General features: G+C 49.5%; 8 protein-coding genes across 8 annotated transcripts; 2 read left to right on the top strand and 6 right to left on the bottom strand.

The window, feature by feature from the left end:
- Positions 1 to 472: 472 nt before the first annotated feature.
- JCM6883_002426 (sodium:solute symporter family protein) lies at positions 473 to 3,385 on the bottom strand (the record flags this gene model as incomplete). Its single annotated transcript, XM_076634084.1, has 15 exons — positions 473 to 693; positions 756 to 958; positions 1,021 to 1,192; positions 1,267 to 1,346; positions 1,411 to 1,441; positions 1,516 to 1,704; positions 1,805 to 2,261; positions 2,317 to 2,407; positions 2,468 to 2,510; positions 2,572 to 2,635; positions 2,693 to 2,794; positions 2,862 to 2,916; positions 2,993 to 3,032; positions 3,094 to 3,116; positions 3,174 to 3,385. 15 exons carry the CDS (start codon positions 3,383 to 3,385, stop codon positions 473 to 475), a joined length of 1,983 nt encoding a protein of 660 aa, XP_076485924.1.
- Positions 3,386 to 4,173: 788 nt separating this feature from the next.
- On the bottom strand, positions 4,174 to 5,511 carry JCM6883_002425 (uncharacterized protein; the record flags this gene model as incomplete). Its single annotated transcript, XM_076634083.1, has 4 exons — positions 4,174 to 4,805; positions 4,872 to 5,089; positions 5,160 to 5,230; positions 5,293 to 5,511. 4 exons carry the CDS (start codon positions 5,509 to 5,511, stop codon positions 4,174 to 4,176), a joined length of 1,140 nt encoding a protein of 379 aa, XP_076485923.1.
- A 786-nt stretch (positions 5,512 to 6,297) lies between these two features.
- Positions 6,298 to 7,797, bottom strand: JCM6883_002424 (zinc-binding alcohol dehydrogenase family protein; the record flags this gene model as incomplete). The annotated part of the gene is made up of 8 exons (XM_076634082.1): positions 6,298 to 6,363; positions 6,431 to 6,562; positions 6,623 to 6,831; positions 6,892 to 7,005; positions 7,065 to 7,226; positions 7,282 to 7,386; positions 7,443 to 7,588; positions 7,646 to 7,797. The coding sequence occupies 8 exons, from the start codon at positions 7,795 to 7,797 to the stop codon at positions 6,298 to 6,300; spliced, it is 1,086 nt and encodes a 361-aa protein (XP_076485922.1).
- A 417-nt stretch (positions 7,798 to 8,214) lies between these two features.
- On the top strand, positions 8,215 to 10,042 carry JCM6883_002423 (uncharacterized protein; the record flags this gene model as incomplete). The annotated part of the gene is made up of 8 exons (XM_076634081.1): positions 8,215 to 8,600; positions 8,673 to 8,892; positions 8,963 to 9,172; positions 9,237 to 9,368; positions 9,447 to 9,461; positions 9,526 to 9,719; positions 9,794 to 9,944; positions 10,025 to 10,042. 8 exons carry the CDS (start codon positions 8,215 to 8,217, stop codon positions 10,040 to 10,042), a joined length of 1,326 nt encoding a protein of 441 aa, XP_076485921.1.
- A 637-nt stretch (positions 10,043 to 10,679) lies between these two features.
- Positions 10,680 to 13,661, bottom strand: JCM6883_002422 (uncharacterized protein; the record flags this gene model as incomplete). Its single annotated transcript, XM_076634080.1, has 9 exons — positions 10,680 to 10,816; positions 10,916 to 11,120; positions 11,197 to 11,274; positions 11,383 to 11,462; positions 11,606 to 11,699; positions 11,792 to 12,000; positions 12,121 to 12,692; positions 12,763 to 13,326; positions 13,411 to 13,661. The coding sequence occupies 9 exons, from the start codon at positions 13,659 to 13,661 to the stop codon at positions 10,680 to 10,682; spliced, it is 2,190 nt and encodes a 729-aa protein (XP_076485920.1).
- Positions 13,662 to 13,897: 236 nt separating this feature from the next.
- Positions 13,898 to 15,404, bottom strand: JCM6883_002421 (elongin A domain-containing protein; the record flags this gene model as incomplete). The annotated part of the gene is made up of 5 exons (XM_076634079.1): positions 13,898 to 14,556; positions 14,628 to 14,784; positions 14,855 to 15,042; positions 15,149 to 15,268; positions 15,347 to 15,404. 5 exons carry the CDS (start codon positions 15,402 to 15,404, stop codon positions 13,898 to 13,900), a joined length of 1,182 nt encoding a protein of 393 aa, XP_076485919.1.
- A 104-nt stretch (positions 15,405 to 15,508) lies between these two features.
- JCM6883_002420 (cytochrome b5-like heme/steroid binding domain-containing protein) lies at positions 15,509 to 16,461 on the top strand (the record flags this gene model as incomplete). The annotated part of the gene is made up of 4 exons (XM_076634078.1): positions 15,509 to 15,526; positions 15,586 to 15,957; positions 16,024 to 16,189; positions 16,388 to 16,461. 4 exons carry the CDS (start codon positions 15,509 to 15,511, stop codon positions 16,459 to 16,461), a joined length of 630 nt encoding a protein of 209 aa, XP_076485918.1.
- A 326-nt stretch (positions 16,462 to 16,787) lies between these two features.
- On the bottom strand, positions 16,788 to 19,642 carry NMT1 (glycylpeptide N-tetradecanoyltransferase NMT1; the record flags this gene model as incomplete). The annotated part of the gene is made up of 9 exons (XM_076634077.1): positions 16,788 to 16,866; positions 16,942 to 16,965; positions 17,088 to 17,101; positions 17,215 to 17,280; positions 17,356 to 17,619; positions 17,704 to 18,184; positions 18,356 to 18,472; positions 18,585 to 18,676; positions 18,749 to 19,642. The coding sequence occupies 9 exons, from the start codon at positions 19,640 to 19,642 to the stop codon at positions 16,788 to 16,790; spliced, it is 2,031 nt and encodes a 676-aa protein (XP_076485917.1).
- Positions 19,643 to 19,657: the final 15 nt, after the last annotated feature.

The following is a 19,657-nucleotide window of genomic DNA, read 5'->3' as shown; positions in this document are numbered from 1 at the left end:
AAAGTTGCTCTTACCCTCTCGAAGCGAGTGAAAGAAGCTGAAACTTTCGCGTTTGGAGAAATGTTCAGTCGATGGCAGGCTGTTCCTGATTGGCGTCGTTCTTGCTATCATCGGGTTGATCATTGCGACTGTCCTTGGAGTCAGATCTGCCTGATGAGCACGTTGGAGAGCGGAAAATTTGCAGTTCTCGCTCGCGTCCCCCATCTCTTTCCTTTTTGTGTTGTCTGTTGCCAGCCTCTCTTCTCACGTAGTACTATCCTCATGGTTTTTGTACTTATTGACGCTAGTCTTACGAGAACTTTGGCGGTGGTCGGAGGAGTGAGAGTTCGAAACATCGCTCGAAAATGAGTAGAACTTCTATTTATTCCTTACAGATGAGACAGCGCACATTTAAGCGAGACGGCAGAACAGGGCACAGACGTCCAAGGTGAAGGGAGAGCTACACGGAGAGAGAAGCGTGACCCCGAGACAACTAGCTTCGCGCGAGGGTCGAGACTTCGACGTCGCGCCTCTTCTCTTCGATCGAACCACCATCGATAGTCGTATCTGTCGAATCGCGACGAGGTTGATGAGGGTTCTTCCGAGTGATAAGTCTCCAAATGTCGTGTCTCGACTCTAAAATCGGTAGGATTCCGATTGAGAAAAGGGTGAAGAATGCCCAAGCTCCCGAGACGGCGATCCATCCAACGAAGACTGTATTGACGAGGATGCATCAGTTGAGAACCGGAAGAAACGAGATGGAGGGAAAAGCTCACATTTCTTCGAGAAAATGTATTCGGATCCGTACATCGGAAGAGGCCAGAGGACAAAGATCGCGAGGAAGAGGAATAGTGCTGCACCACGAGCGAACCATGCGGCCTTTCGTAACTTTTCGGGATTGTAGGAGGAGTCTTGATACGCATCGAGCTCGTGTCCGTCCTTGTCGACGATCTTGACGGCAGCGAGTGATTCCCATTTGCTGGAAGCCGAAGAGGCGTTGTCAGATGAGACGCAGAGAAGGAGAAGCTTGGAAGTACGTACTAGTGAGCAGGTCGAACGAGGGAGAAGAGAATCGTGATCACTGCAGATACAGCGATTCCCGCGAGGCATCCGTAGAGACAAGCGTCAACGGATCCAGTCGAGGTGAGGTTGACGCTACCGTAGTTCCGAGCAGCGATTGCGAGCCACGTCGATACACTCGCAGCGAATCCGACTAGAACCAGCCGGGATTGATCGTCAGCTTCTCTCGCAATATCAAGTCGTTCGGTGGACAGAATGGAGACTCACGCCAAATCGAGAGAACAGCAGAAAGAGTTCCAGGTCGATCAGAGAAGAAAGTCGCGACGAGAGGAGGTAGCCCAGGACCACTGTATCGAAGGAGAGAGGAGTCAGCTTTCATCTCGAGGGAGGGCGGAAGAGTGCGAGGCTCACGTGAAGATTCCCGTAAAGTTGTACAAGAAACCTGTGGGGGAAATGAAAATCACGATGAGCGACTCGCTCTTCTTCTCGTCGTTCGTCGTGAATCAACCCACTCACCTAGATCGACACTGCCTCCGTGAAGAGCAGAAGCAAATCCAGCCATGAAGATGGAGAAACCGACGACGGCCCAGTGCGAAGCTCGAAGGAGTTGAGCATCCGTAGCGTGAGGTCGGAAGTATTGTTTGTAGATGTCGAACGAGATGACCGTCGAGACTCCCATCAGTTGACTCGAGATCGCACTAGTGCCTATTGAGAAACAGAGAGCCCAAAGAGAGTTAGGGAGTCGGGGTGGAAAGCGAGAAGGAACGGGGAGAAGGAGAGACAGGACAAGAGAGGGTTGACTCACAAGACATAAACATGAGGATGAGAACTGCAGCTCCACCGCTCTTCCCGAGAATCGCTTCCGCGGCGTAAGGCAAGACTAGTCCCGCCGACACCTCGTCCGCCGACATCCTACGAGGAAAAGTCGGAAATACGTCCGTATGCTCGAGAGCGACCGCGACGAGTCCCATCGTCGTAGCGAGGGTGAACGGACTCGCGATCCACGATAATCCACCTAGAATGTATCCGGGTACTGCGTCTTCGGGAGCGGCAGCTACTCCTTTCGCGTAGAAAGAGTTATCGAGGAAAACGACTCCAGAGTATTCGAGTAGGGAGAGGATCGCGAATTTGAGGGCGCCGAGAGATCGAATCGTCAAGTAAGAGTTTTCGTGGGTCGGTGCGTCGTGGTTTCTTGCTTGAGCTTGAACGAGGAGTTCGAACATCTTGCCGGGAGATCCGATGAGGTCGGATGTAGCGTAGGTCTGGGAGAGGAGAGTTAGTATTCAATGCCTCGGTAGTCTTTGCGAATGAGCTCACCTTGAAGTAGAAAACCAAAACGATAATGAAGATGACGACCGTGTGAAGGTAATCGGTAAGGAGAGTAGCTCGAAGACCACCTCGAAGAGTGCTGTTTGTGCGAGACATGTCAGCTCAAAGATGTCCGCTGACTGTTGAGAGGTAGACTCACTAGGCAGCGACAGAAGCAGGGAGAAGCCAAAGAGAGGCGTAGACTGCGACTCAAGCAAATTTGGTCAGCGAGAAAGTGATAGCGAGAAGATAAGCTTGACGAACCAGACATCCCAGTCAGCGAGTTGATTGCTGCTGCACCTCCAACAAGAATAGACGAGACGACAAGCTGGTGGAGAGAAGATCAGCGAACTGACTAGGTAAGTTCGCTGATCCGAAAACTCACGATGTTGGCGGCAAGAGCGAAAAACATATATGACAAGTGAGCGAACGTTCCATATCTGACTCGGATCACTTCGAGGAAAGTGTGTGCGTTCGGAGCCTTGCGCTATACAAAGACGACGGGTTGGGAGTTCGTTTCGACTTCCGAGAAGCGACGGAATGGAGGAACTTACCTTGGCTTGAATCGCGAGGTTCGAGTAAGCCATGATTTGGGTGGAGTTGCACGTACTGTTTGAGATCGAATTCGTCAGCACGAAACTTCGCCTCAACAAGCTTTCCAGTGAAAAGACAAGACAATGCTCACGCGTAGAATAGGCTACCGGCTACTCCGTAAGTGTACGCCACTGTGCCTGTAGATCTCGAATCATCAACAAGCTGACCATGTTGGAATCATCCAGAACTTACAAGAACTCAAAAGGGTTGTCGACCTGAAAATCAAGAAATCGTTAGCGGCAGAGACAATGAGATAAGCGATGCAATCTCACCAAGTCCAACTCGAAACGACTCCCGCAGCCGTCAGTCCCGTCTTGAGACTTCGTTTCGCAACTGTAAACTCGTCGTTATCGTCTGAAGTTCCCGATCTTGAAAGTAATGAAGATATTCCGATCATCCCCGCGGCGAAGAGGATCCCTAAGCCGATGACGACTCCGAACCCGACGCCTTGACTGAGTGGTGAAGGTGCGACGGTCGAAGACATGGTTAGAATGAGAAAGTTTGGAGAACAGAAAGAGAAAACCAGAGCCAGGAGAAAGCTTCTCTCTTCTATCGAGTCGGGACTCTCTCTCTTCGCGCGCTCTCGAAACGATCGATTGTGTGCTTTGAGAGACGGGTCGAGTATTGCGTGAAATGAGGCGAGAAAAGGAAGAACGGAAAAAGGCGAAAACCGATCAAAGAAAGGCGTGACTTGCACGTTTTGCGCGCCGCTCTTACCAGATAGCGTGGTACTAGAGACGCTCTTGTCGCCGTGAGCTATTGCGATCGTTTCTGGGAATCTGGGGAAGAGAGGGAGAGAGATAAGTCCAAAGCACGCCTGAGCGAACCTCTCACGATGGCGCCATTTCATTCCGAGCTGCGGCTATCCAGAACCCTTCTCATTCCTCGTTGAGTTACTCCTTCTTGTAAGCTGAGAGTGAGGTGAGTTGGGAGGAGGGGAAAGTTGCTTGATCAAGCTGACGAGACGGGGAGGAACAGTGACAGCCGTACGAGCTGGCGAGGATCGATTTACAGTGTTCCCCAGTGCTATCTTTGTGTTCGCGAGAGTCTTGAGGGCGGCTGAGGATGAGAGAAAGCGAAAAGGAGATGTGACGAGAGACAGCCGTAGCGGAGGAGGGGAGGCGACACCGGGCTTGCTGGAGGTCGGCAGAGTCGAGGAAGGGCGCAAAACGACTCTCATAAATCGGAACGAGCGAAAAGCTGAAGTGAAGCGGGAGAGAAGGGGAAATAATACAGATCTTTTGAATTTCGACAAGACTGCCAACAAACAGGTTACTGATAGATCCATCCTGACTTTGCGATCTCATACTCTGCATCTGTCCCTCTACCTTGTGCTTCAAGCTCCCTGACCAACGGAATCACCTCCTTTCCAAACACTTCGATTTCCTCTTGAAAGTCGAGGAAAGCCGTGAGGATGTGGTCGATTCCGAGAGAGCGGAAGAGGAGGATCCTATCGGCGATTTGATCCCGGGTTCCGATCAGACGAGACTTGAACCCATCGTTGAACTGAACGAGCTGTTGCGAGTCCGAATTCGACCACATTCCCTTTCCTTCTTTCGAGCTAGCTCCCGCTTGCTTAACCTCCTTTGCGAACGCCGCAACGGCAGCTTTATCCGATTGTCGAATGATGTCCTTCAAGACGGCTTCGGCTTCTTCTTCAGTGTCGCGGAGGATGACGAATGCGTTGACACCGAATTGAACTTTTCCTTCTCGTCCTTCTTCGATCGCTCGTCGTTTTGTATCGTCGATGAGTTCACGGAAATCGGCGATCGTACCTTGACCGTTGAGGAGGAGAATGTCGGAAACTCGAGAGGCCATGCCTCGAGCGTCGGCAGAGTTTCCCCCTTGGTAGATGGTGGGAGGGTTCGGAGGTTGAGGCGAGAGAGGAAAGCCGTTGAATTGATCTACGTCTCGAGCGAGTCAGTTCTTTCTGTGTAGAGTGTAGAGATTGAGTCGAAGTGGGAACGCACAGAAATCTCCTCGATAGGTGAACTCTTTCTCCGTCCACAATCCTCTAAGCACATCGATAAACTCCTCCGAACGACGATACCTCTCGGCATGTTCGAGCCAAGGTTGATTCTGCTTCGTGTACTCCGTCTTGAACCATCCCGAAACGATATTTACCGCGACTCGTCCATCCGAAATCGCATCGATACTTGCGAGTTGTTTCGCCGCGAGAAGGGGGTTCCTACGAGCGAGGGTGCGAGAGGCGTAAGTTACATGAGTGGCAAATGAGTCGAGGTATAGAGGAGGCTCACCAGGTACCAGGTAAAATCGCAGCGACAACCCTCAACTTCTTCGTATGTTCGAGTAGATGTTGAGTAAAAGTCTGTCCACGCCGCATGACAATCAGCTTCAATCTCGCAGAGACAAGAAATAGGGGAGACCCACGACACTCTCATGCTGGAACTCTGCTCCATATCCCGCCATGAATCGAATTTGAGTCAAAGCCCATTCGAACCCAACTTCCTCTGCCGTTTGAGCGAGTTTTCGATTGTAAGCAGGGGACCATCCCGTCGTCGAAGGGATCTTTGAAGCGACGAGACCGCCAGAGATCGAAGGGACCCAGAAACCGAATGAGAGAGGAGTGCGGGAGGAAGCGTCGGGCATATTTGGAAGGCGATCTGAGTGAGGTTGAAGCGAGAGGGAGTCGTTGGGTTTCGACAGTACCAGAATACGGAAGCTCTCGCGCTATCGGTCGGAGGTTCCCCTCAGTTTGACGATTGCGAAACAGGTTGCGAGATTTTAGAACCGAAGACGCAATCGCACGATTTTGATACTACTCCCGAATCGGTTCCTAGCTCGGTCGTTTGGGCATCCGATTCGCCTGTATATCAATGCGCACGTCTTCTAGCGCTGCGGAGACTGCTGAGACGCGAAGTCAGCTCGAAAAACAAAGAGGAGAAAGAAGATGGTTAGCAGGACTCACTTGTCGGAGCCGAATATTCGCTGTGCGTTGTAGCTCATAGCTTGTTCATGCACCGCATGAGAGCCATCTGAGCGAAGTGGTCGTGCTGAGTTGGTGGAGAGAAGTTGAGAGATGATTCTCTCCCTCTCGCTCCTTTAAACCACCAGGAAACGACTTGCGCCCAGCAGCTCAAGCCAGTAAGACAAGTACAGCGAACGCTACTCCGCTCGGGATCCCGCTACGTCAGCCCATCGACTCAGGGATTCGCTTCATCGCTCTTTACTCCTCAGATCTTTCTCTACGCTCTTCAGCCCTTTCGGACAGGTCAATAAGATCATCAAAGGTACTACAGATTACAGACGGAGATCTCAGGAACCGCGCGAATCAAACAGACAGGTAAAAATGATATCTTCCTTGCTCCTTTTTGGTTCTCCCTCCTGACGTTTCCCGATGACGGCTTGAACAGACTATATACACACTCCACGCGATCAGTTCGACTTGATCACGATCCGACCGAAAGGGATTTGTCCAGTCCTAAGCTTTTCGAGTCCGTCCTGTTCGAAAACGCAAAAGTCGTCAAACACTTCGCGAATTCGACGACAACGCTACGAGGGGACTCACATTAACAGCTTCCAGACCTCCTTCGATGACGGTGATTTCGGGAAGGACGAGCTCGTTCGTGCTCAGTAGGTCTTCGATCAGTTTCATCAATCCCGCTCCGACTTTTGGGTTCGAATGACAAGTTTTGATCGGCTACTCCTCACAATGCTCCATCAGTACAACCCGAAGAAAAGGAGAAGGACATAGACTCACGACTGAATGACCGACGACTCCAGGTCTCAGCTGTTTGGGCAAACCCGACAAACCGACGATCCAACTCTTCTCCGTCGTCGTCAACGCCTCCTGAGCAAATCCAGCCGTTTCGGACCCGACACAATCAATCGCGTATTTGAGGCTGTTCGAAGTGAGGGAACGGATCTGGGAAACCGCGAGGGTCGGGTCGTGACGATCGATAACGTGTTCTATTCTCTCGACACATTCTCAGCTACGATCACACGGGGCAGAGGGGATGAGGGACGTACCGACTCCGATAGCACGTAACCGATCGCCATGTTTCTTCTCGCACACAACAGCGATTACCTTCAACCCGGCCAATCGAGCGAACTGACAAGCGAAATAGCCCGTAACGCAAGAAGCTGCTCGATTTCGACTGGTGAGTCTCTAGCTGCTCTATCTGAGATGTTGGATGACTCACCTCCCCATACGAGTAGATAATCCCTCTCTTTGATTGACGGAGGAAGAGTCGAATTATCAAGTTCTCCTTCACTTCCGATTCCGAGTTCGGAGGAAGCGAAATCTCGAATCTTGATACCCAACGCACTCGAAAGAGCGATGGCGGCCGTCGACGCTCCGACACCTACCCGACGAAATATCAGCATTCGAATCGCAGGAGAAAGGAGCAAGAGACGAACCGAGAGCTGCAGATTGTTCGATCGTTACGTTCGGGGGAACAAGACCTAGACAATGGGAAGAAGCTACAGCGTATTGTTGGAACGATGAAGTACGGTAATCTCGATCTATCGCACTTCGGACATCAGCTAAGGGAAGTCCCAAGCGAAAGGGAGAAGCTCACAATTCGTCGATACGGCGAATACTCGATCTCCAACCTTGAAGCGCTCAACTGAAGGACCAGTGAAGACGATAGTACCGGCTAGGTCTCGACCGTTGAGTGCTGGAAGCACTGGGAGCGCAAAGTTATAGAGAACTGATTTGTAGTCTCTGCTCTCGTCCTTTCATCAGCTGATTCTGTTCAAATTAGATGAGATGGGCACTGACACTGGATTAAGGCCGATCGCTTCGACTCGAACGAGAACTTCATCGTCGGATTTGAGCGAGGGGACAGGGATTGAGGAGAGCTGATACTTCTGTCGGGGACCGTGAACGAGCAAGGCAGATTGAGTCTCGGGTAGTGCAGCGTATGTAGACATTTGTGCTCCTGGAATGTGGACGTCTTGGTAAGTGAGCTGCTACGATGAGGAAGTACGAAGATTCGCTTTCTCTCTGTGCTGCGGACTGAGAGAAACGCGATTTGGGACCTTGATTGCGAGACGAGAGTGCGCGGCACGTTCTTTGTCAAAAGTAACGCTATGTAGGACCGAACGAGCTAAGTTGGAAGCGAAAGTGTCCCTCTCGAAATTGCGAAAGATTGCGAGCTTTTTCGACGATTTCCTTCTTTCCCACTATCTGTCCTAGCTCGATTTCCTCGACATGTCGCAACCGGTACTTCTCTTTCGTGCTTCGAACTGCGTATCACTCTATCTCCCCCGCTCCCTCGAGAACAGCTTAGAATCCACTTTTGAATCTTGATCTCGAATCGCTTCCATCTCACTCAACACTACACGAGAATGCCTTCCGTCGACTCTCAGACCTATGAACCACCTAGCTCTTTCGCCTCGCTCAAGTTGAACGGCTCCAATCCGACCTCGTCTTCTTCCTCTCAAATCGAATATCCCTCCTTCTCTTCCTCCCCTTCCACCACCTCCGAATTCTACGCTCGTGCAAAGGAGGTATCCGACTTCCTAGCTCTCGACGTCCATGTCCGAGACGCAGCGAACGAGGTACCCTACAGACAAGTTCAATTGTTGAAAGATTCTGGGTTGGTCACTGCGCTGGGAAAGAAGGAATGGGGAGGAGGTGGACAGACACCCGAGACCGGGTATCAGTTGGTGAGGATCGTCGCGAGGGGAGATGGAAGTTTGGGTCAATTGTTGGCTTACCATTACCTTTGGAGGTTTGTCTCTTTCTCCTCTCTCTCTCGGTCTTGTTGAACGCGTGAGCTAACTTGGAAGAAGAGATGATCTAGCTGGACGGCACTAGTAGTAGGAACGGAAGAACAAATCGAACGAGAGCAAAGGAGGTACATCGAAAAGAAGTTTTTCTATGGAGCTGCAGTAAACCCAAGGGATTCCGATCTAGCGATCACGGAGAGTGAGGATGGGGAATCGATCATTTTCAATGGGAGGAAAGCGTTCTCGACTGGATCGAAAGTGTCGGATTTGACCGTTTTGGAGGGAGTTTTACCCGTTCGTCATCTCCCTTCTCCCTTCTTTCTTCTTTCTTCTGGCCATTGACTGATGTTGTGGGACGACACAGGATGGGAAGACTCACGTCTTTGCGATCGCCGAGTCGAAACAAGAAGGAATCAAATACGGAGACGATTGGAAAGATGTCCTAGGAATGAGAGGGACTCAATCCGGTTCAATCTCAATCACGAACGTTTCGGTATCTTGGTCCGCGGCTCTAGGGTTCAACGAGAAGAAAGAGTTTGTCTCCTTGGGAGCGTTCAATACGCTTCTTTTACCTGTCAGTCCTCTCTCTCTCTCAGTTCCGATGAGCGATTGAAACTGAAATAGAGTTGCGAGATCAGGCGATTCAACTCTTCTTCATTTCTTTCTACCTCGGAATCGCACAAGGAGCACTCGAGAAAGCATCGAAATATACCGTTGCGAATACTCGAGCGTGGCCTTTCGCAGGGGACGTCAAATCGACAGGTCACGAAGTGAGTCTTTACTCACCCTTTTCTCCCTCTCTTTCCTTCCTTCATCCTTGGCTGACTCGAACGTTCTCTCGTATGAAGGAGTTCTACATTCAAGTAAGCCTCTCATCTCCTTTCCTCCCCTCTAGACTGAAAACTGACCCCAAAACGTCGTTCGTAGGAAATCTACGGTACCCTCCAATCCAAACTCTGGTCACTCGAATCCCAAGTCGATTCCCTCGCCTCTTCCATTTCCACCCTCCTGACTCGTCCAGATCGTTCCTCCCTCACTGCTCAAGATCGAGGTGAAATTGCCGTTCGAATTGCGGGAGCAAAAGTGGTTTCGACTGAGTTGGCGCTCGAGGTTACCAGCCAGTGAGTCAAAGCTCTTCTCCTCCCTTCCCATACTCGCTTTCTCGTGCTGACGAAGGAGGAGATCCCCGTTGTAGGATTTACGAAGTCCTAGGAGCTCGTTCGATTTCGTTCAAAGCTGGGTTCGAACACTTCTGGAAGAACGTTAGGACTCACACTTTGCACGATCCGGTTGCGCACAAGAGAGCAGAGGTCGGGAGATGGGTTTTGAAAGGGGAGATTCCGGAGGTGAGTCATTTTCGCTTTTTGAGGGAGATTGAAGAAGATCGAGACGGAGAGCTGATGAGTTGTTTTGAGGACGGGTGCAGCCAACTTGGTACACTTAAAAAGCAATGCCTCCTTTCCCCAATCGCTGCTGTATTATAGGTCTCTCGGTCGTCTCAAGAAACGGTTTTGTTTGTGCAATCTCAGAAAAAGCAGTGAAATTTCCTGATCCCTCGCGCCAAGGTCGGCTTGCTTTCGACCCAGTCTTAGTCCGCTGCGCGTTCTCACTCCGTAACGAATGGTCAGATGCGGATTGAGGAACTGTCTTCCCAAAACTTCTCGCTCAGACGAAACTTGACTTCACTTGATTTCCTCGCGGCAGCTCGACCAGCGACGACAGCCTGTAAGCGTTCGCTTGGCATATTCGTCAAGTCTTCAAGAACTCTCCTAATTGTCTGAAGGTCGTCACGAGTTCGGTCCGGATGAAGTCGTTCATTCGTTTTCTCGCGAATCAGACTCTTCGTCCTCTCTTCCTCGATCTCTCCTCTCATTCGCTCCTGATACTCAAGAGAACTTCGAAAGTCCTATCACTCACTTCAGACCTTGCTAAGAACCCGAATTACCGTCTATCTCTTGCTATACTCTCTCTCTCTCTCTCTGCTCCCTCTCTTCTCTTTCCTTTCGCTCTCTCAATTCTCGAGAGAAACCCTTATGCTACAATTTTCCCATTCACCATTACCTGCGCAACTAAGCCCTCCTCTACTGATCCTCCTCTACGATCCTCATATAAACCCCAGTCATTGAATCCCCCGTAATTACCGTTTCTTCCACTTTCGTCTTCCCACCATTCTTACTCTTCTTGCTTAGTCCTGGTGGTAAAGGGAGGTCTGTCGCCACTATACTCACGAGTACGAGTAATTTGTATCTAGTCAGCTCATCTCGCGTTTCGAAGCAAACGACCGTAGCACGGAATACGGGTGAACGAAGAGACATACGTTGTAACCTCTTATGAGGCATTGGACTCGTAGTACCACTTGATAAACTCTCTTCTTCCTTCTTATCCTTACTTATCAGTGGTAGTTTCTCACCGTTTGGACCGAGGACGGGTTTCAGTGCCGCGGATGAAGATGAAGATGAAGGGTAAGGGAGGGGAGGGAGGTGTTGAGGAGTTGCGAGGGAGGCACGTTTACCATTCCCGAGCTATGCGACACTTACAAGTTCGTCAGTTTCACGCCGCGGAGAAAAGGAAAAAAAGGAAGAGAGGAGGGTAAGTTACTTGGTAGAATTCATTCGAACCAAACGTAAACACGTCTCTACCGAATTTCGAACCGTCGGGGAAAGTTACGGCGTTATCCTGTTTTACAGTCCTCTCTCTTTCTTTTATCAGTTATTCATTCATTCTCTTTTCTTTAGCCCGTCGAACCCGATAGATAGTAGAAAAAGTGGCATGAGAGAGACTCACGAGGACAACAGCTACGTGAGTTTCTCCAGCTGAGATGGATTTAATCGAGATTGGCTCGACTCGTCCGAGGGATTCGTTCCCTATAAAATCACTCGTTCAACAACTTGAGTCAGCTCACCTTTTGCTCGAAACTTGCATGGGCGAATCGAGAAAGAGACAGAGAAAAGCGAGCGAACGAGAGGGGAGGAAATGGAGAAAGAACGAAAGAAACGAGGAGACGTACATTCAGTGAGACCAGATACTGTCTTTACCCTCAAAGGATGGGTCGCATGCGCCCATAATCCATTCCCCAATCCTCCAAATTGTCCTTGACCGCACTGTACCGCTTACATCAAAATCAGCTCACGACAGAATCGCGCACCCTCATCGAACCTCAGATGAGACGAAGAAGAGAGAAAGTGAAACGTACAGCGAGGAGATCTATCTCTCTACGAAGAGAAGAACCGAGTGATTTCCCAGGTCGTTCAGTTTCAACGACGAAATAAGATAAATTCCCACCCGCTTCGATTGAAAGACATTTCGTAGAGGTTGGTTTGAGTGAGGAGTATGCGGGGGATCGGAGGAAGGGGATTTCGGTAGGAGTTGGAATCGAGGGATAACTCAAACTTGGGCCAAGTCCTGCTCAAACGCTCTCTCGCTTTCGTCAGCTCTGCTGTGTTCTCTTGGCTTCTCGACTCGACTCGACGCGGAGCAGCGACAACAGAAGGTTGGAAACCCGGAGAAAAGCTGGAACTTTACCTAGTTGTCCATAATTCCCAGCTCCAAACCCTAACACTCTCCCATCCTGTTTCCCTCCCAAAAGTACCAATGAATGATTCCTACCCGCTTTCAAACTCTTCACGAACAATCCTTTCAAGGGAGGGATCTCGTGTAAGGTGGTCGAGAAATCGATTGAACGTTCTAGGAGAGAATGTTCTGAAGGCGAAGAGTGGAGGACGAGAGGTTGTCGTTCCTTTTCCTCCTGAGAATAGGCGGAAGGAAGGGAGGGTATAGTAGGAGAAGGAGGTTGTGGGTTCGCTCGAGAGGGAGGAGTTGCAGAATTCAGCAATAAAGGATCTAGGTTCTTAGGAGGTTGAATCCTCCGATCTTTATCCCTTCCAACTTCGTTCAACCTCTCATCCGGTTCCAACCTCACCGTTAAACCCCATCCAGTAGGAGCCGATGCAGGATGACGTGGCGTCAAGAGGTGAACGGTACGAACTCCTAGTTGTCCAAAAGTGTTTGCCGAGAGGGAGAGCGGGAGCGAGAACGAACGACCGTGAGAGGTCAGGGCGAGGAGATGGGATGCTCCGGCTGACAACGAGACGAATCTGTTCTCGCTCGAACGAGACGGAGTCAGCACGCGCGAGAAGGCAGAGAGGAAGAGAGGAAAGAACGTACTTTTCCCCTTTTTGGAGCAGAGAATCAGTTCTTAATTTCAGACAGTCGACCGCGTTGTCTTGCTTCTTTCCACCCCATAAAGTTCCTTGTCCTAACCACCACAACGCCTTCCCTCCCTCCTGCTCCGTTCCTTCTCGAAGACGAGGAGACTGGAGTGATTTCGATGAACTCCAAACCCATACTTCTCCTTTCCTATCAATCCCAAACACTTTACCTTCCTCCGTCGCTTCAACAACTCTCATTTCCTTCCCCGTAACAGTCCTTTCAATAGCTCCTGCACTCGCACTCGTTTCGGTACCGGTACCGTCCGGAGAGAGCGAAGAGGAGGAACTTGAAGAAGAGGGATTGAATCCGAGTCCCCATTGATAAACGTCCCCTTCAAGGTCGATCGCGACTCCGTATGTACGGGAAAGCTTTAAATCTCGAAGGACTCCACCGAGTGAGAGTAAGGAGGGAGACGAAAGTGGTTTCTTGACGAATTCCGAACTCGAGGAAGTCGACGAAGAGGAGGAGGAGGAAGTTGAAGGAGGAGGTGAAACGACTAGATCGGTGTTACGACCCCAACTACCCACAGATACACACACTCACGCTGAAGTCAGCGCAGGATACCTAAAAGGAAGAGAGAAGGAGGGATATGGGAAGACGTACAGGAAAGTTAACGGATTCTCTCTAGATTTCCCATCGTTCAAATCGCCCGTTGGCGCAAAAGGACGCTCAGATTTCATTGATAATTCATCACGAGAGGTCGTGAGGAGTATGGCACCGCCGGAGAGGGCGAGGAAAAGGAGAGATGGGCCGAGGAGTGGGGTAGAACGAGAAGAAGATCGAGGAGTACGACTGGCGGTAGACAAGGATCGTTGGCCGAATGGAGAGACTGCGCTACAACGAGCACGCAGCATCCTGAAAGTCGAGGTCGAGGTCCGTGAGGTGGAAGGAGAAGTTTTTCGAGATGAAAGAGGCGAAATTGTACTGCAGCACTTCGAGATCGAGAGGTCTCCCTTTTCGTAGAGGGAAATAAAAGCGAAGGTAGACATTTCCAGATAACAACAACAAAAGAGCAAGCAACGGACAGAGACAAAAAATGCCAAAAAAAAAAAAAAAAAAACGAAAAGAAAACAGAAAATTGGGAGAAAAGTTATCGTTTCTTCGGAATGAACAATCCACCTGTCGTTGACGCTCTCCTCTGCGGCACAACGGGTTTCGTATGAAGAGGAGGAGGAGGAGGCGGTGATCCAGGCGGCGAAAGTACTTGAGTTCGCGCTGCTGGAGGTCCCACCGCAGAAGAAGGCAGAGGTTTCGTCGTCGTTGAAGGGCCGGGTTGTTGAGTCGTCGAAACCGTTCGTGCTCTCAAGGGGATTTGAGCGATAGGTCTCGCTGGAGGTACCTCGAATGAACTTGGTTGAGGTGGTGGTGGAGAGAAGGAAGTCTGTCGAAGAGGAGGGGAATTCAATAAAGCCGAGGAACGTTTCAAAGTAGTTGTCGTCCGGGTGACAGTCTTGATCACTGGTCGTTTCGGTACAGGAGGAGGAGGTGATTTCGCGCTACTTGAAGGAGGAGGAGGAGGTGGAGGTAATGGTAAAGGAGGAGGACCTTTATTCGAAGGAGCGGCTTTCGGGATCGGTAAGATTTTTTTCCCAGTCGATGGGAACGCCTCCGTAGTAATCGCAGGTACCTTTCTAACTGTCGTCGAAGGAGCTGGAGGACGACGTTGTTGATATTGACGTTTGGGAGCGTAAATCGAATTGATTTGTTTTGAATTTTGTCGAACTTTTTGTAATAAACTTTTCGGTCTCTCTGCATCATCCCATCTTTCCTTCATCAGCTCTTCTCATCTCTCTTGTCTCGCAGAAGGAGAAGGGACTCACGTGAAGAGGAGGAAGAGGAGGAGTGAGAGTGGGAAGTGAGTTTACGACGTTTCTCAAACCGTAATCCATCGATCGTTTGTACTTGACGAGATTGTTTCGCCGAGGATAACGAAGAGTATTGAGATCGGAGTTTCGAGAGGACTTGTTGCATTTTCAACTGTGCGAACGAGCTAGCGAGTCAGCAAGCAGTTTCTGCCTGAGAGAAGGGAGAGGGAAAGCGAACGAACTTGTTTCTTTTCCTCTTCTTCGAAATAACGATCCCTCCAACATACACCTACATCTGCATCACTTTCCGTCTCTTCGTCGGCATCGCCGCTGAGCAGAGCGGCAGACGAGCTGGAAGCCGGGAGTTGTTGATCTTCGACAAGTTTTCGAATTTCTACGAAATCATTCACGCATAATTTCTTCCAGAGACCTATTCGTTGACCTCCCGTTCATCAGTCCCTTCAATCGAGTTCGAGCAAGCAGGGAGCTGGGAGCGAGAGAGAGAGAGAGAGAGAGAGAGAGAAAGGATAACGAACCGTTTGTATGTGTTGAGAGATGAGGTGAATTCTCCTCCAATTCACTCAATTGATTCGCCGTACTCAATCTCAACAAATTCGAGACTACCTCGTAGGGACAATCTCCTATATCCCTTACTTCTATTTCACCAGAGAGAAGAGGGTTGGGTTTGTTCAATGACGGGGGTTGAAAGAGAGAAGAGAGAGAGGGAAACGTACGGGACCAGAAAGGACGTAGGATCTGTTCGGATAGCAAACGGAGTGAAGGGACCGTCATTGATGGAGCATTCAGAGCGGGTGACAGGATAAGGGAGAGGGAAAGAGATGAAACCAAACTCAGCGACGACTCTCTCTCTTGCTCTCGACCATCACGACTCCGAGATGTTTAGCTCGATTACAGTGAGTTCTCTCTCTGATTTAGCCCCTACACTGAGCTAGACGACTGAGAACGTTAACAGAACGCGATCGGTCTCACTTCCTCATCTCCTTCCTCAACGCCGACACCTACAATGACTCTTACGGACTCTTCGATAGCCGAACCCGATACTACCTCCGTTCAATTCCCCTCCCTTCACTCACAGCAACGCGCTCAAGTTCCCTCTTTCCAATTGAATTCCGATCCAGATGGTTCAACATCCCCCTCTTTCGATGAAGACGAAACTCCTAATCTACCAGAAATAAAGATCGAACCTTCGAGTTCCTCGTTAGCACCTCCGACTACTACCCAGAAAGTAGTTAAAGCTCCGAAGAAAGCGAGGGTGAGGGTCGAAAAAGGGTTTTCTCAATTAGATTGGGCCAAATTGAATCGAGATCCTTCTGTTGACTTACGCGTAAGCGTCCTCCTCCTTTCCCAGCTTGTCATCCCCTGTGCTGATGTAAAGAACGATACTGAGCAGGGAGGAATCACGGAATTGAAAATAATTAGCGTTGAAGAGTTGGCGATGCATGATAAAGAGGAGGATTGTTGGCAGTGTTATGGAGGAAAAGTTTATAACGTTACGAGGTTTTTGAGGTTTCATCCGGGGGGAGGAGGGGAAATGTTGAGAGGAGGTGGGAAGGACGGTGAGGAAACTACTTTTTCGTTGAGATTCGAGAGTTTGAGATTTTTTAACTGACGAGAGAATTGCGGTCACAGCTACGCAATTATTCAGTGAGTAACCTCTCGCTACGCTACTCCCTCTGCGCCGCGAAAGAACGCAGGAGACGAGAAGAACGCAGAGAGAAAAGTCGGAACTGACTCAAATCCTTCGTTTGTTTCAGTGCTGGCTCACGCATGGGTCAATTACGAGACGCTCTTAGAGAATTGTCTGATAGGATTCCTAGTACACGACTAGCGAAATCGGTAGTCCACAGGTCTTCCTCGTCGTCGCATCGCTTCAAAGTAAATTTCGCATTTTCTCGTAGAAAGCTTATTCCTAGAAGTCATCTTGTCAAGTCTCTCTCTCGCTTGCAGCATATCATACATCGTATTCTTTGTAATAGGGTATCTATATCGAAAAGTCATGTTGTATCCCTCCCATCCATCGCGACCTTATCTGCTTGCAAAAAAATCCAGTTTCCCTCGCTTCACTCTCGAGTAATTCCGTTTCTCCCTCCGATCAAGACAGTCGCTCTTCGCTGGTGGTGAGTACACGGCAGAGAGTGAGTGAGAGAGATTTCTTTAGAGCATAACGACCCCGATTCCAGATCCTTTCGAAGCAGGATCGATTCCTCCTTCGATTGGTTTCGTGTGATAATTACTAGCAGAGCACAAACACTCATTTCTAGCGTTAGCGACAAGAACGATTTTGTGAGAGAGGAGATAGGGAGCGTACTAGAGGTAGAAATTGAGGAAACCACTACCGAAATTCACACGAAGAAGAAGAAGTAACGTCAGTATATTTTGACGACGAAAAGGAAAGATCAGAGAAAGAAAGAGCAGAGAGACAAGGAAAGGAGAGAGACGAAGAAAGGTGCTTACTCTCCACGACCGAACTAATCATGTCACGACCAATCACACAAATTCGTTCAGTCAGTCAGAGATGATTTCAGGAAAAGGAAAGGCAAGGAAGGGAATGAGAAAGATGGGATCTGGGACGACGACGTACCTTGAGATCCTCTAAGAATAATGAATTATCTTGTAAAGTCAACGCGTTTAGGACATCGAATCCATTCTACTCACCCTCCTTTAACTCAATCAGCCTCTCTCTCAATCACACACATCGTATTCACTCAGATCAGTGACTTACCTTCTGCGCGACCACGAGAGCATCCCCCATAACTCCCTTCAATCTCTCCTTCAATTCCATCCTCTCCTCCTCACTCTCATCCTTCCAATTAACGACCTTCGTAGCCGTTGAACCATCCCCGAGTTCTCGAGTTGAAGGGGTACGAGAAGATGCGTAGTAGAACAAGTAGGCGGCGTTTATAGATTGGAGAGGGGAGGATTTAACGGCGGTTGAGGGGAGAGAATAGAGCGAGAAGAAATCGGTTATACGATGAGAGGAAGGATCCTACGCTCGAGGGGGTTTAATACGTTAGTCGAGTTTCTTCGCATCGGAAGAGAGAGAAGGGAGAAGGAGTTTGAAGAACGTTACCTCAATAACATAAGTCCAAACGACCTGTCCTACCCTCTTTCCGTCAACGTCCCGACCCCTTCCAGACCATAAAGCATGTTCGATTTCCCTATTACTCAACACGGGAGCACATTCAAACCTCGCCATCCAATTCCTCAACAACCGACCAACTTGTTTCAAATCCCTCTTCTCTAATTCCCTTAAACCCTCCATTTGTGGTTCCGCGGGTACTCTGAAATAGGTTGACATTCTAGCGATAGTAGAGTTTCGAGGGATTGCCGAGAAACCGAGTTTGACGAGTTTGGGAGGGTTGAGGTTTCGATGATAATACTGACAACGAGTAAATGGGGTAGGGAGAACCGTACCCGACGTGTAAATCGCTTGGAATATCCCGTGCAAGTGAGTACGTCGGGTTACTTCAGTGATTAAGAGCGGGGCGAGTCGTTTCGAACGGAGTTTTTTGTGAACTACTAGGAAATTGATTTCCGTACAACGTTTCGTGCTGAACGAGGCGAGTGTGAGCGTGAGCGAGCGAGTTTCAGGAGTGTTTGGAGATTTGTGAGCGAAAAGAAAGGTAGAAGGTAGGCGAGGAGATAGGAAGAAAGAGAGCGAGGAAAACAGGAGAAAACGAATTAGTCGAGGAAGAGAAACAGAGGAGAGTATGAGAGCTTACACGGCACGAATTCTGAGATCTATCGGTACCCCAGCGATGAATCCAACGAGTTTACCAGTTTCTCTCACTCGAATTCCGACGTGCCAATCGGGGACGTATCCTGGGGGTTTTAGTGCCCTGCGTCGTCGCGTCATTCGTTCGAGTTTTCGTTAGTCTCACTCATTTTCAAATTTAATGGAACGCTCCGGAGACAGAAGAGAATGAGAGAAAGGGAGAGACGGGAACGTACCATTCGATAAATTCGGGAGAATAATCGAATCTGAAAGAAGCATCGGCGTCTTCTACGTAATGATGAGTTAACAACTCGTAAACTTCTTTCAACTGATCATCGTACTCATACTCATCAGCCCCTTTCGTTCGTTCGAGGGAGAAAAGAGAGAGAGAGAACGTTACTTGATTCCCCTCGTTTAAATCTACGGTAACCCATTTAAAATCCCTATGTAACTCTGTCTCCTCTTTCGAAACTTCTTCTTTCTTCTTATCTTTCTCCAAAGGACCTTCTTTCAACTCCTTCTCCCCCTCCCCCTCTCCCTCTTTAGCGAGTTGTTCAGGTTGTACTACCGGTTGAGTTTTCCAAAATTTGTGGGAACCACCAGTATCTTTAGTTCCTTTACCCATCAGTCCAGTCTCTCCTCGGAGAACGGATTCGTCGAGTTGGAGTAGGGACAAGGCGGAGAGGATTTCGGAACGAGATAAAGAAGAGGCGAGGGATGGGTTCAGGGAAGTGAATTTAGAAATGATTTGGTCGAGTTGAGAGGAGGAAAGTTTATCGAGTCCTTTAGATTTACCCTTTCCTTTCGTCGAACTCGTTGGTGATTCGGTTGTCGTAGGAGCAGCCTCAGAGGTGGACGGGGAGGGTTTCTTGTCCTTGTCCTTATTCGATGAACTGCCGCCGCCGGTTAAACGAGCTTTCAAAGAGCTGAGAGGAATCTTCTTTCGACCTGCGGGCCCTTTCATGCCTTTTCCAGGTATCATACGAGGTGGTAATCCCTTCCCTCCTCCTCCTAGTCCTCCTCCTAGTTTCGATCCACCACTCGCGAGTGATTCATCCTTTGTCGAACCTTCATCATCTTCTGGATCACTGAATTCAGGTAAATCTCCATCTTTGTATCCATCCTCTTGATCTCCTTCTTCTCCTTGAGGTCGAGTGTCTTCGGAGGAGGAGGTAGCGGGAACGGCGTCAGAGGAGGACGAGGTAGAGGAGATCGAGGTCGAAGCGAGAGTTGAAAGAAGGGCGAGTTCGAGTTGACTAGCAGTGGTTGATGCCGTTAACTTGGATTCCTCCATTCTTACTTTTACTTT

This window comes from Sporobolomyces salmoneus (genome assembly GCF_050403485.1).
Source record: "Sporobolomyces salmoneus JCM6883 DNA, S_salmoneus_JCM6883_v1_ctg51, whole genome shotgun sequence".
Classification (NCBI taxonomy): domain Eukaryota; kingdom Fungi; phylum Basidiomycota; class Microbotryomycetes; order Sporidiobolales; family Sporidiobolaceae; genus Sporobolomyces; species Sporobolomyces salmoneus.
Note: the sequence above shows the minus strand (reverse complement) of the source record. Positions and strands in the feature narration are given on the sequence as shown.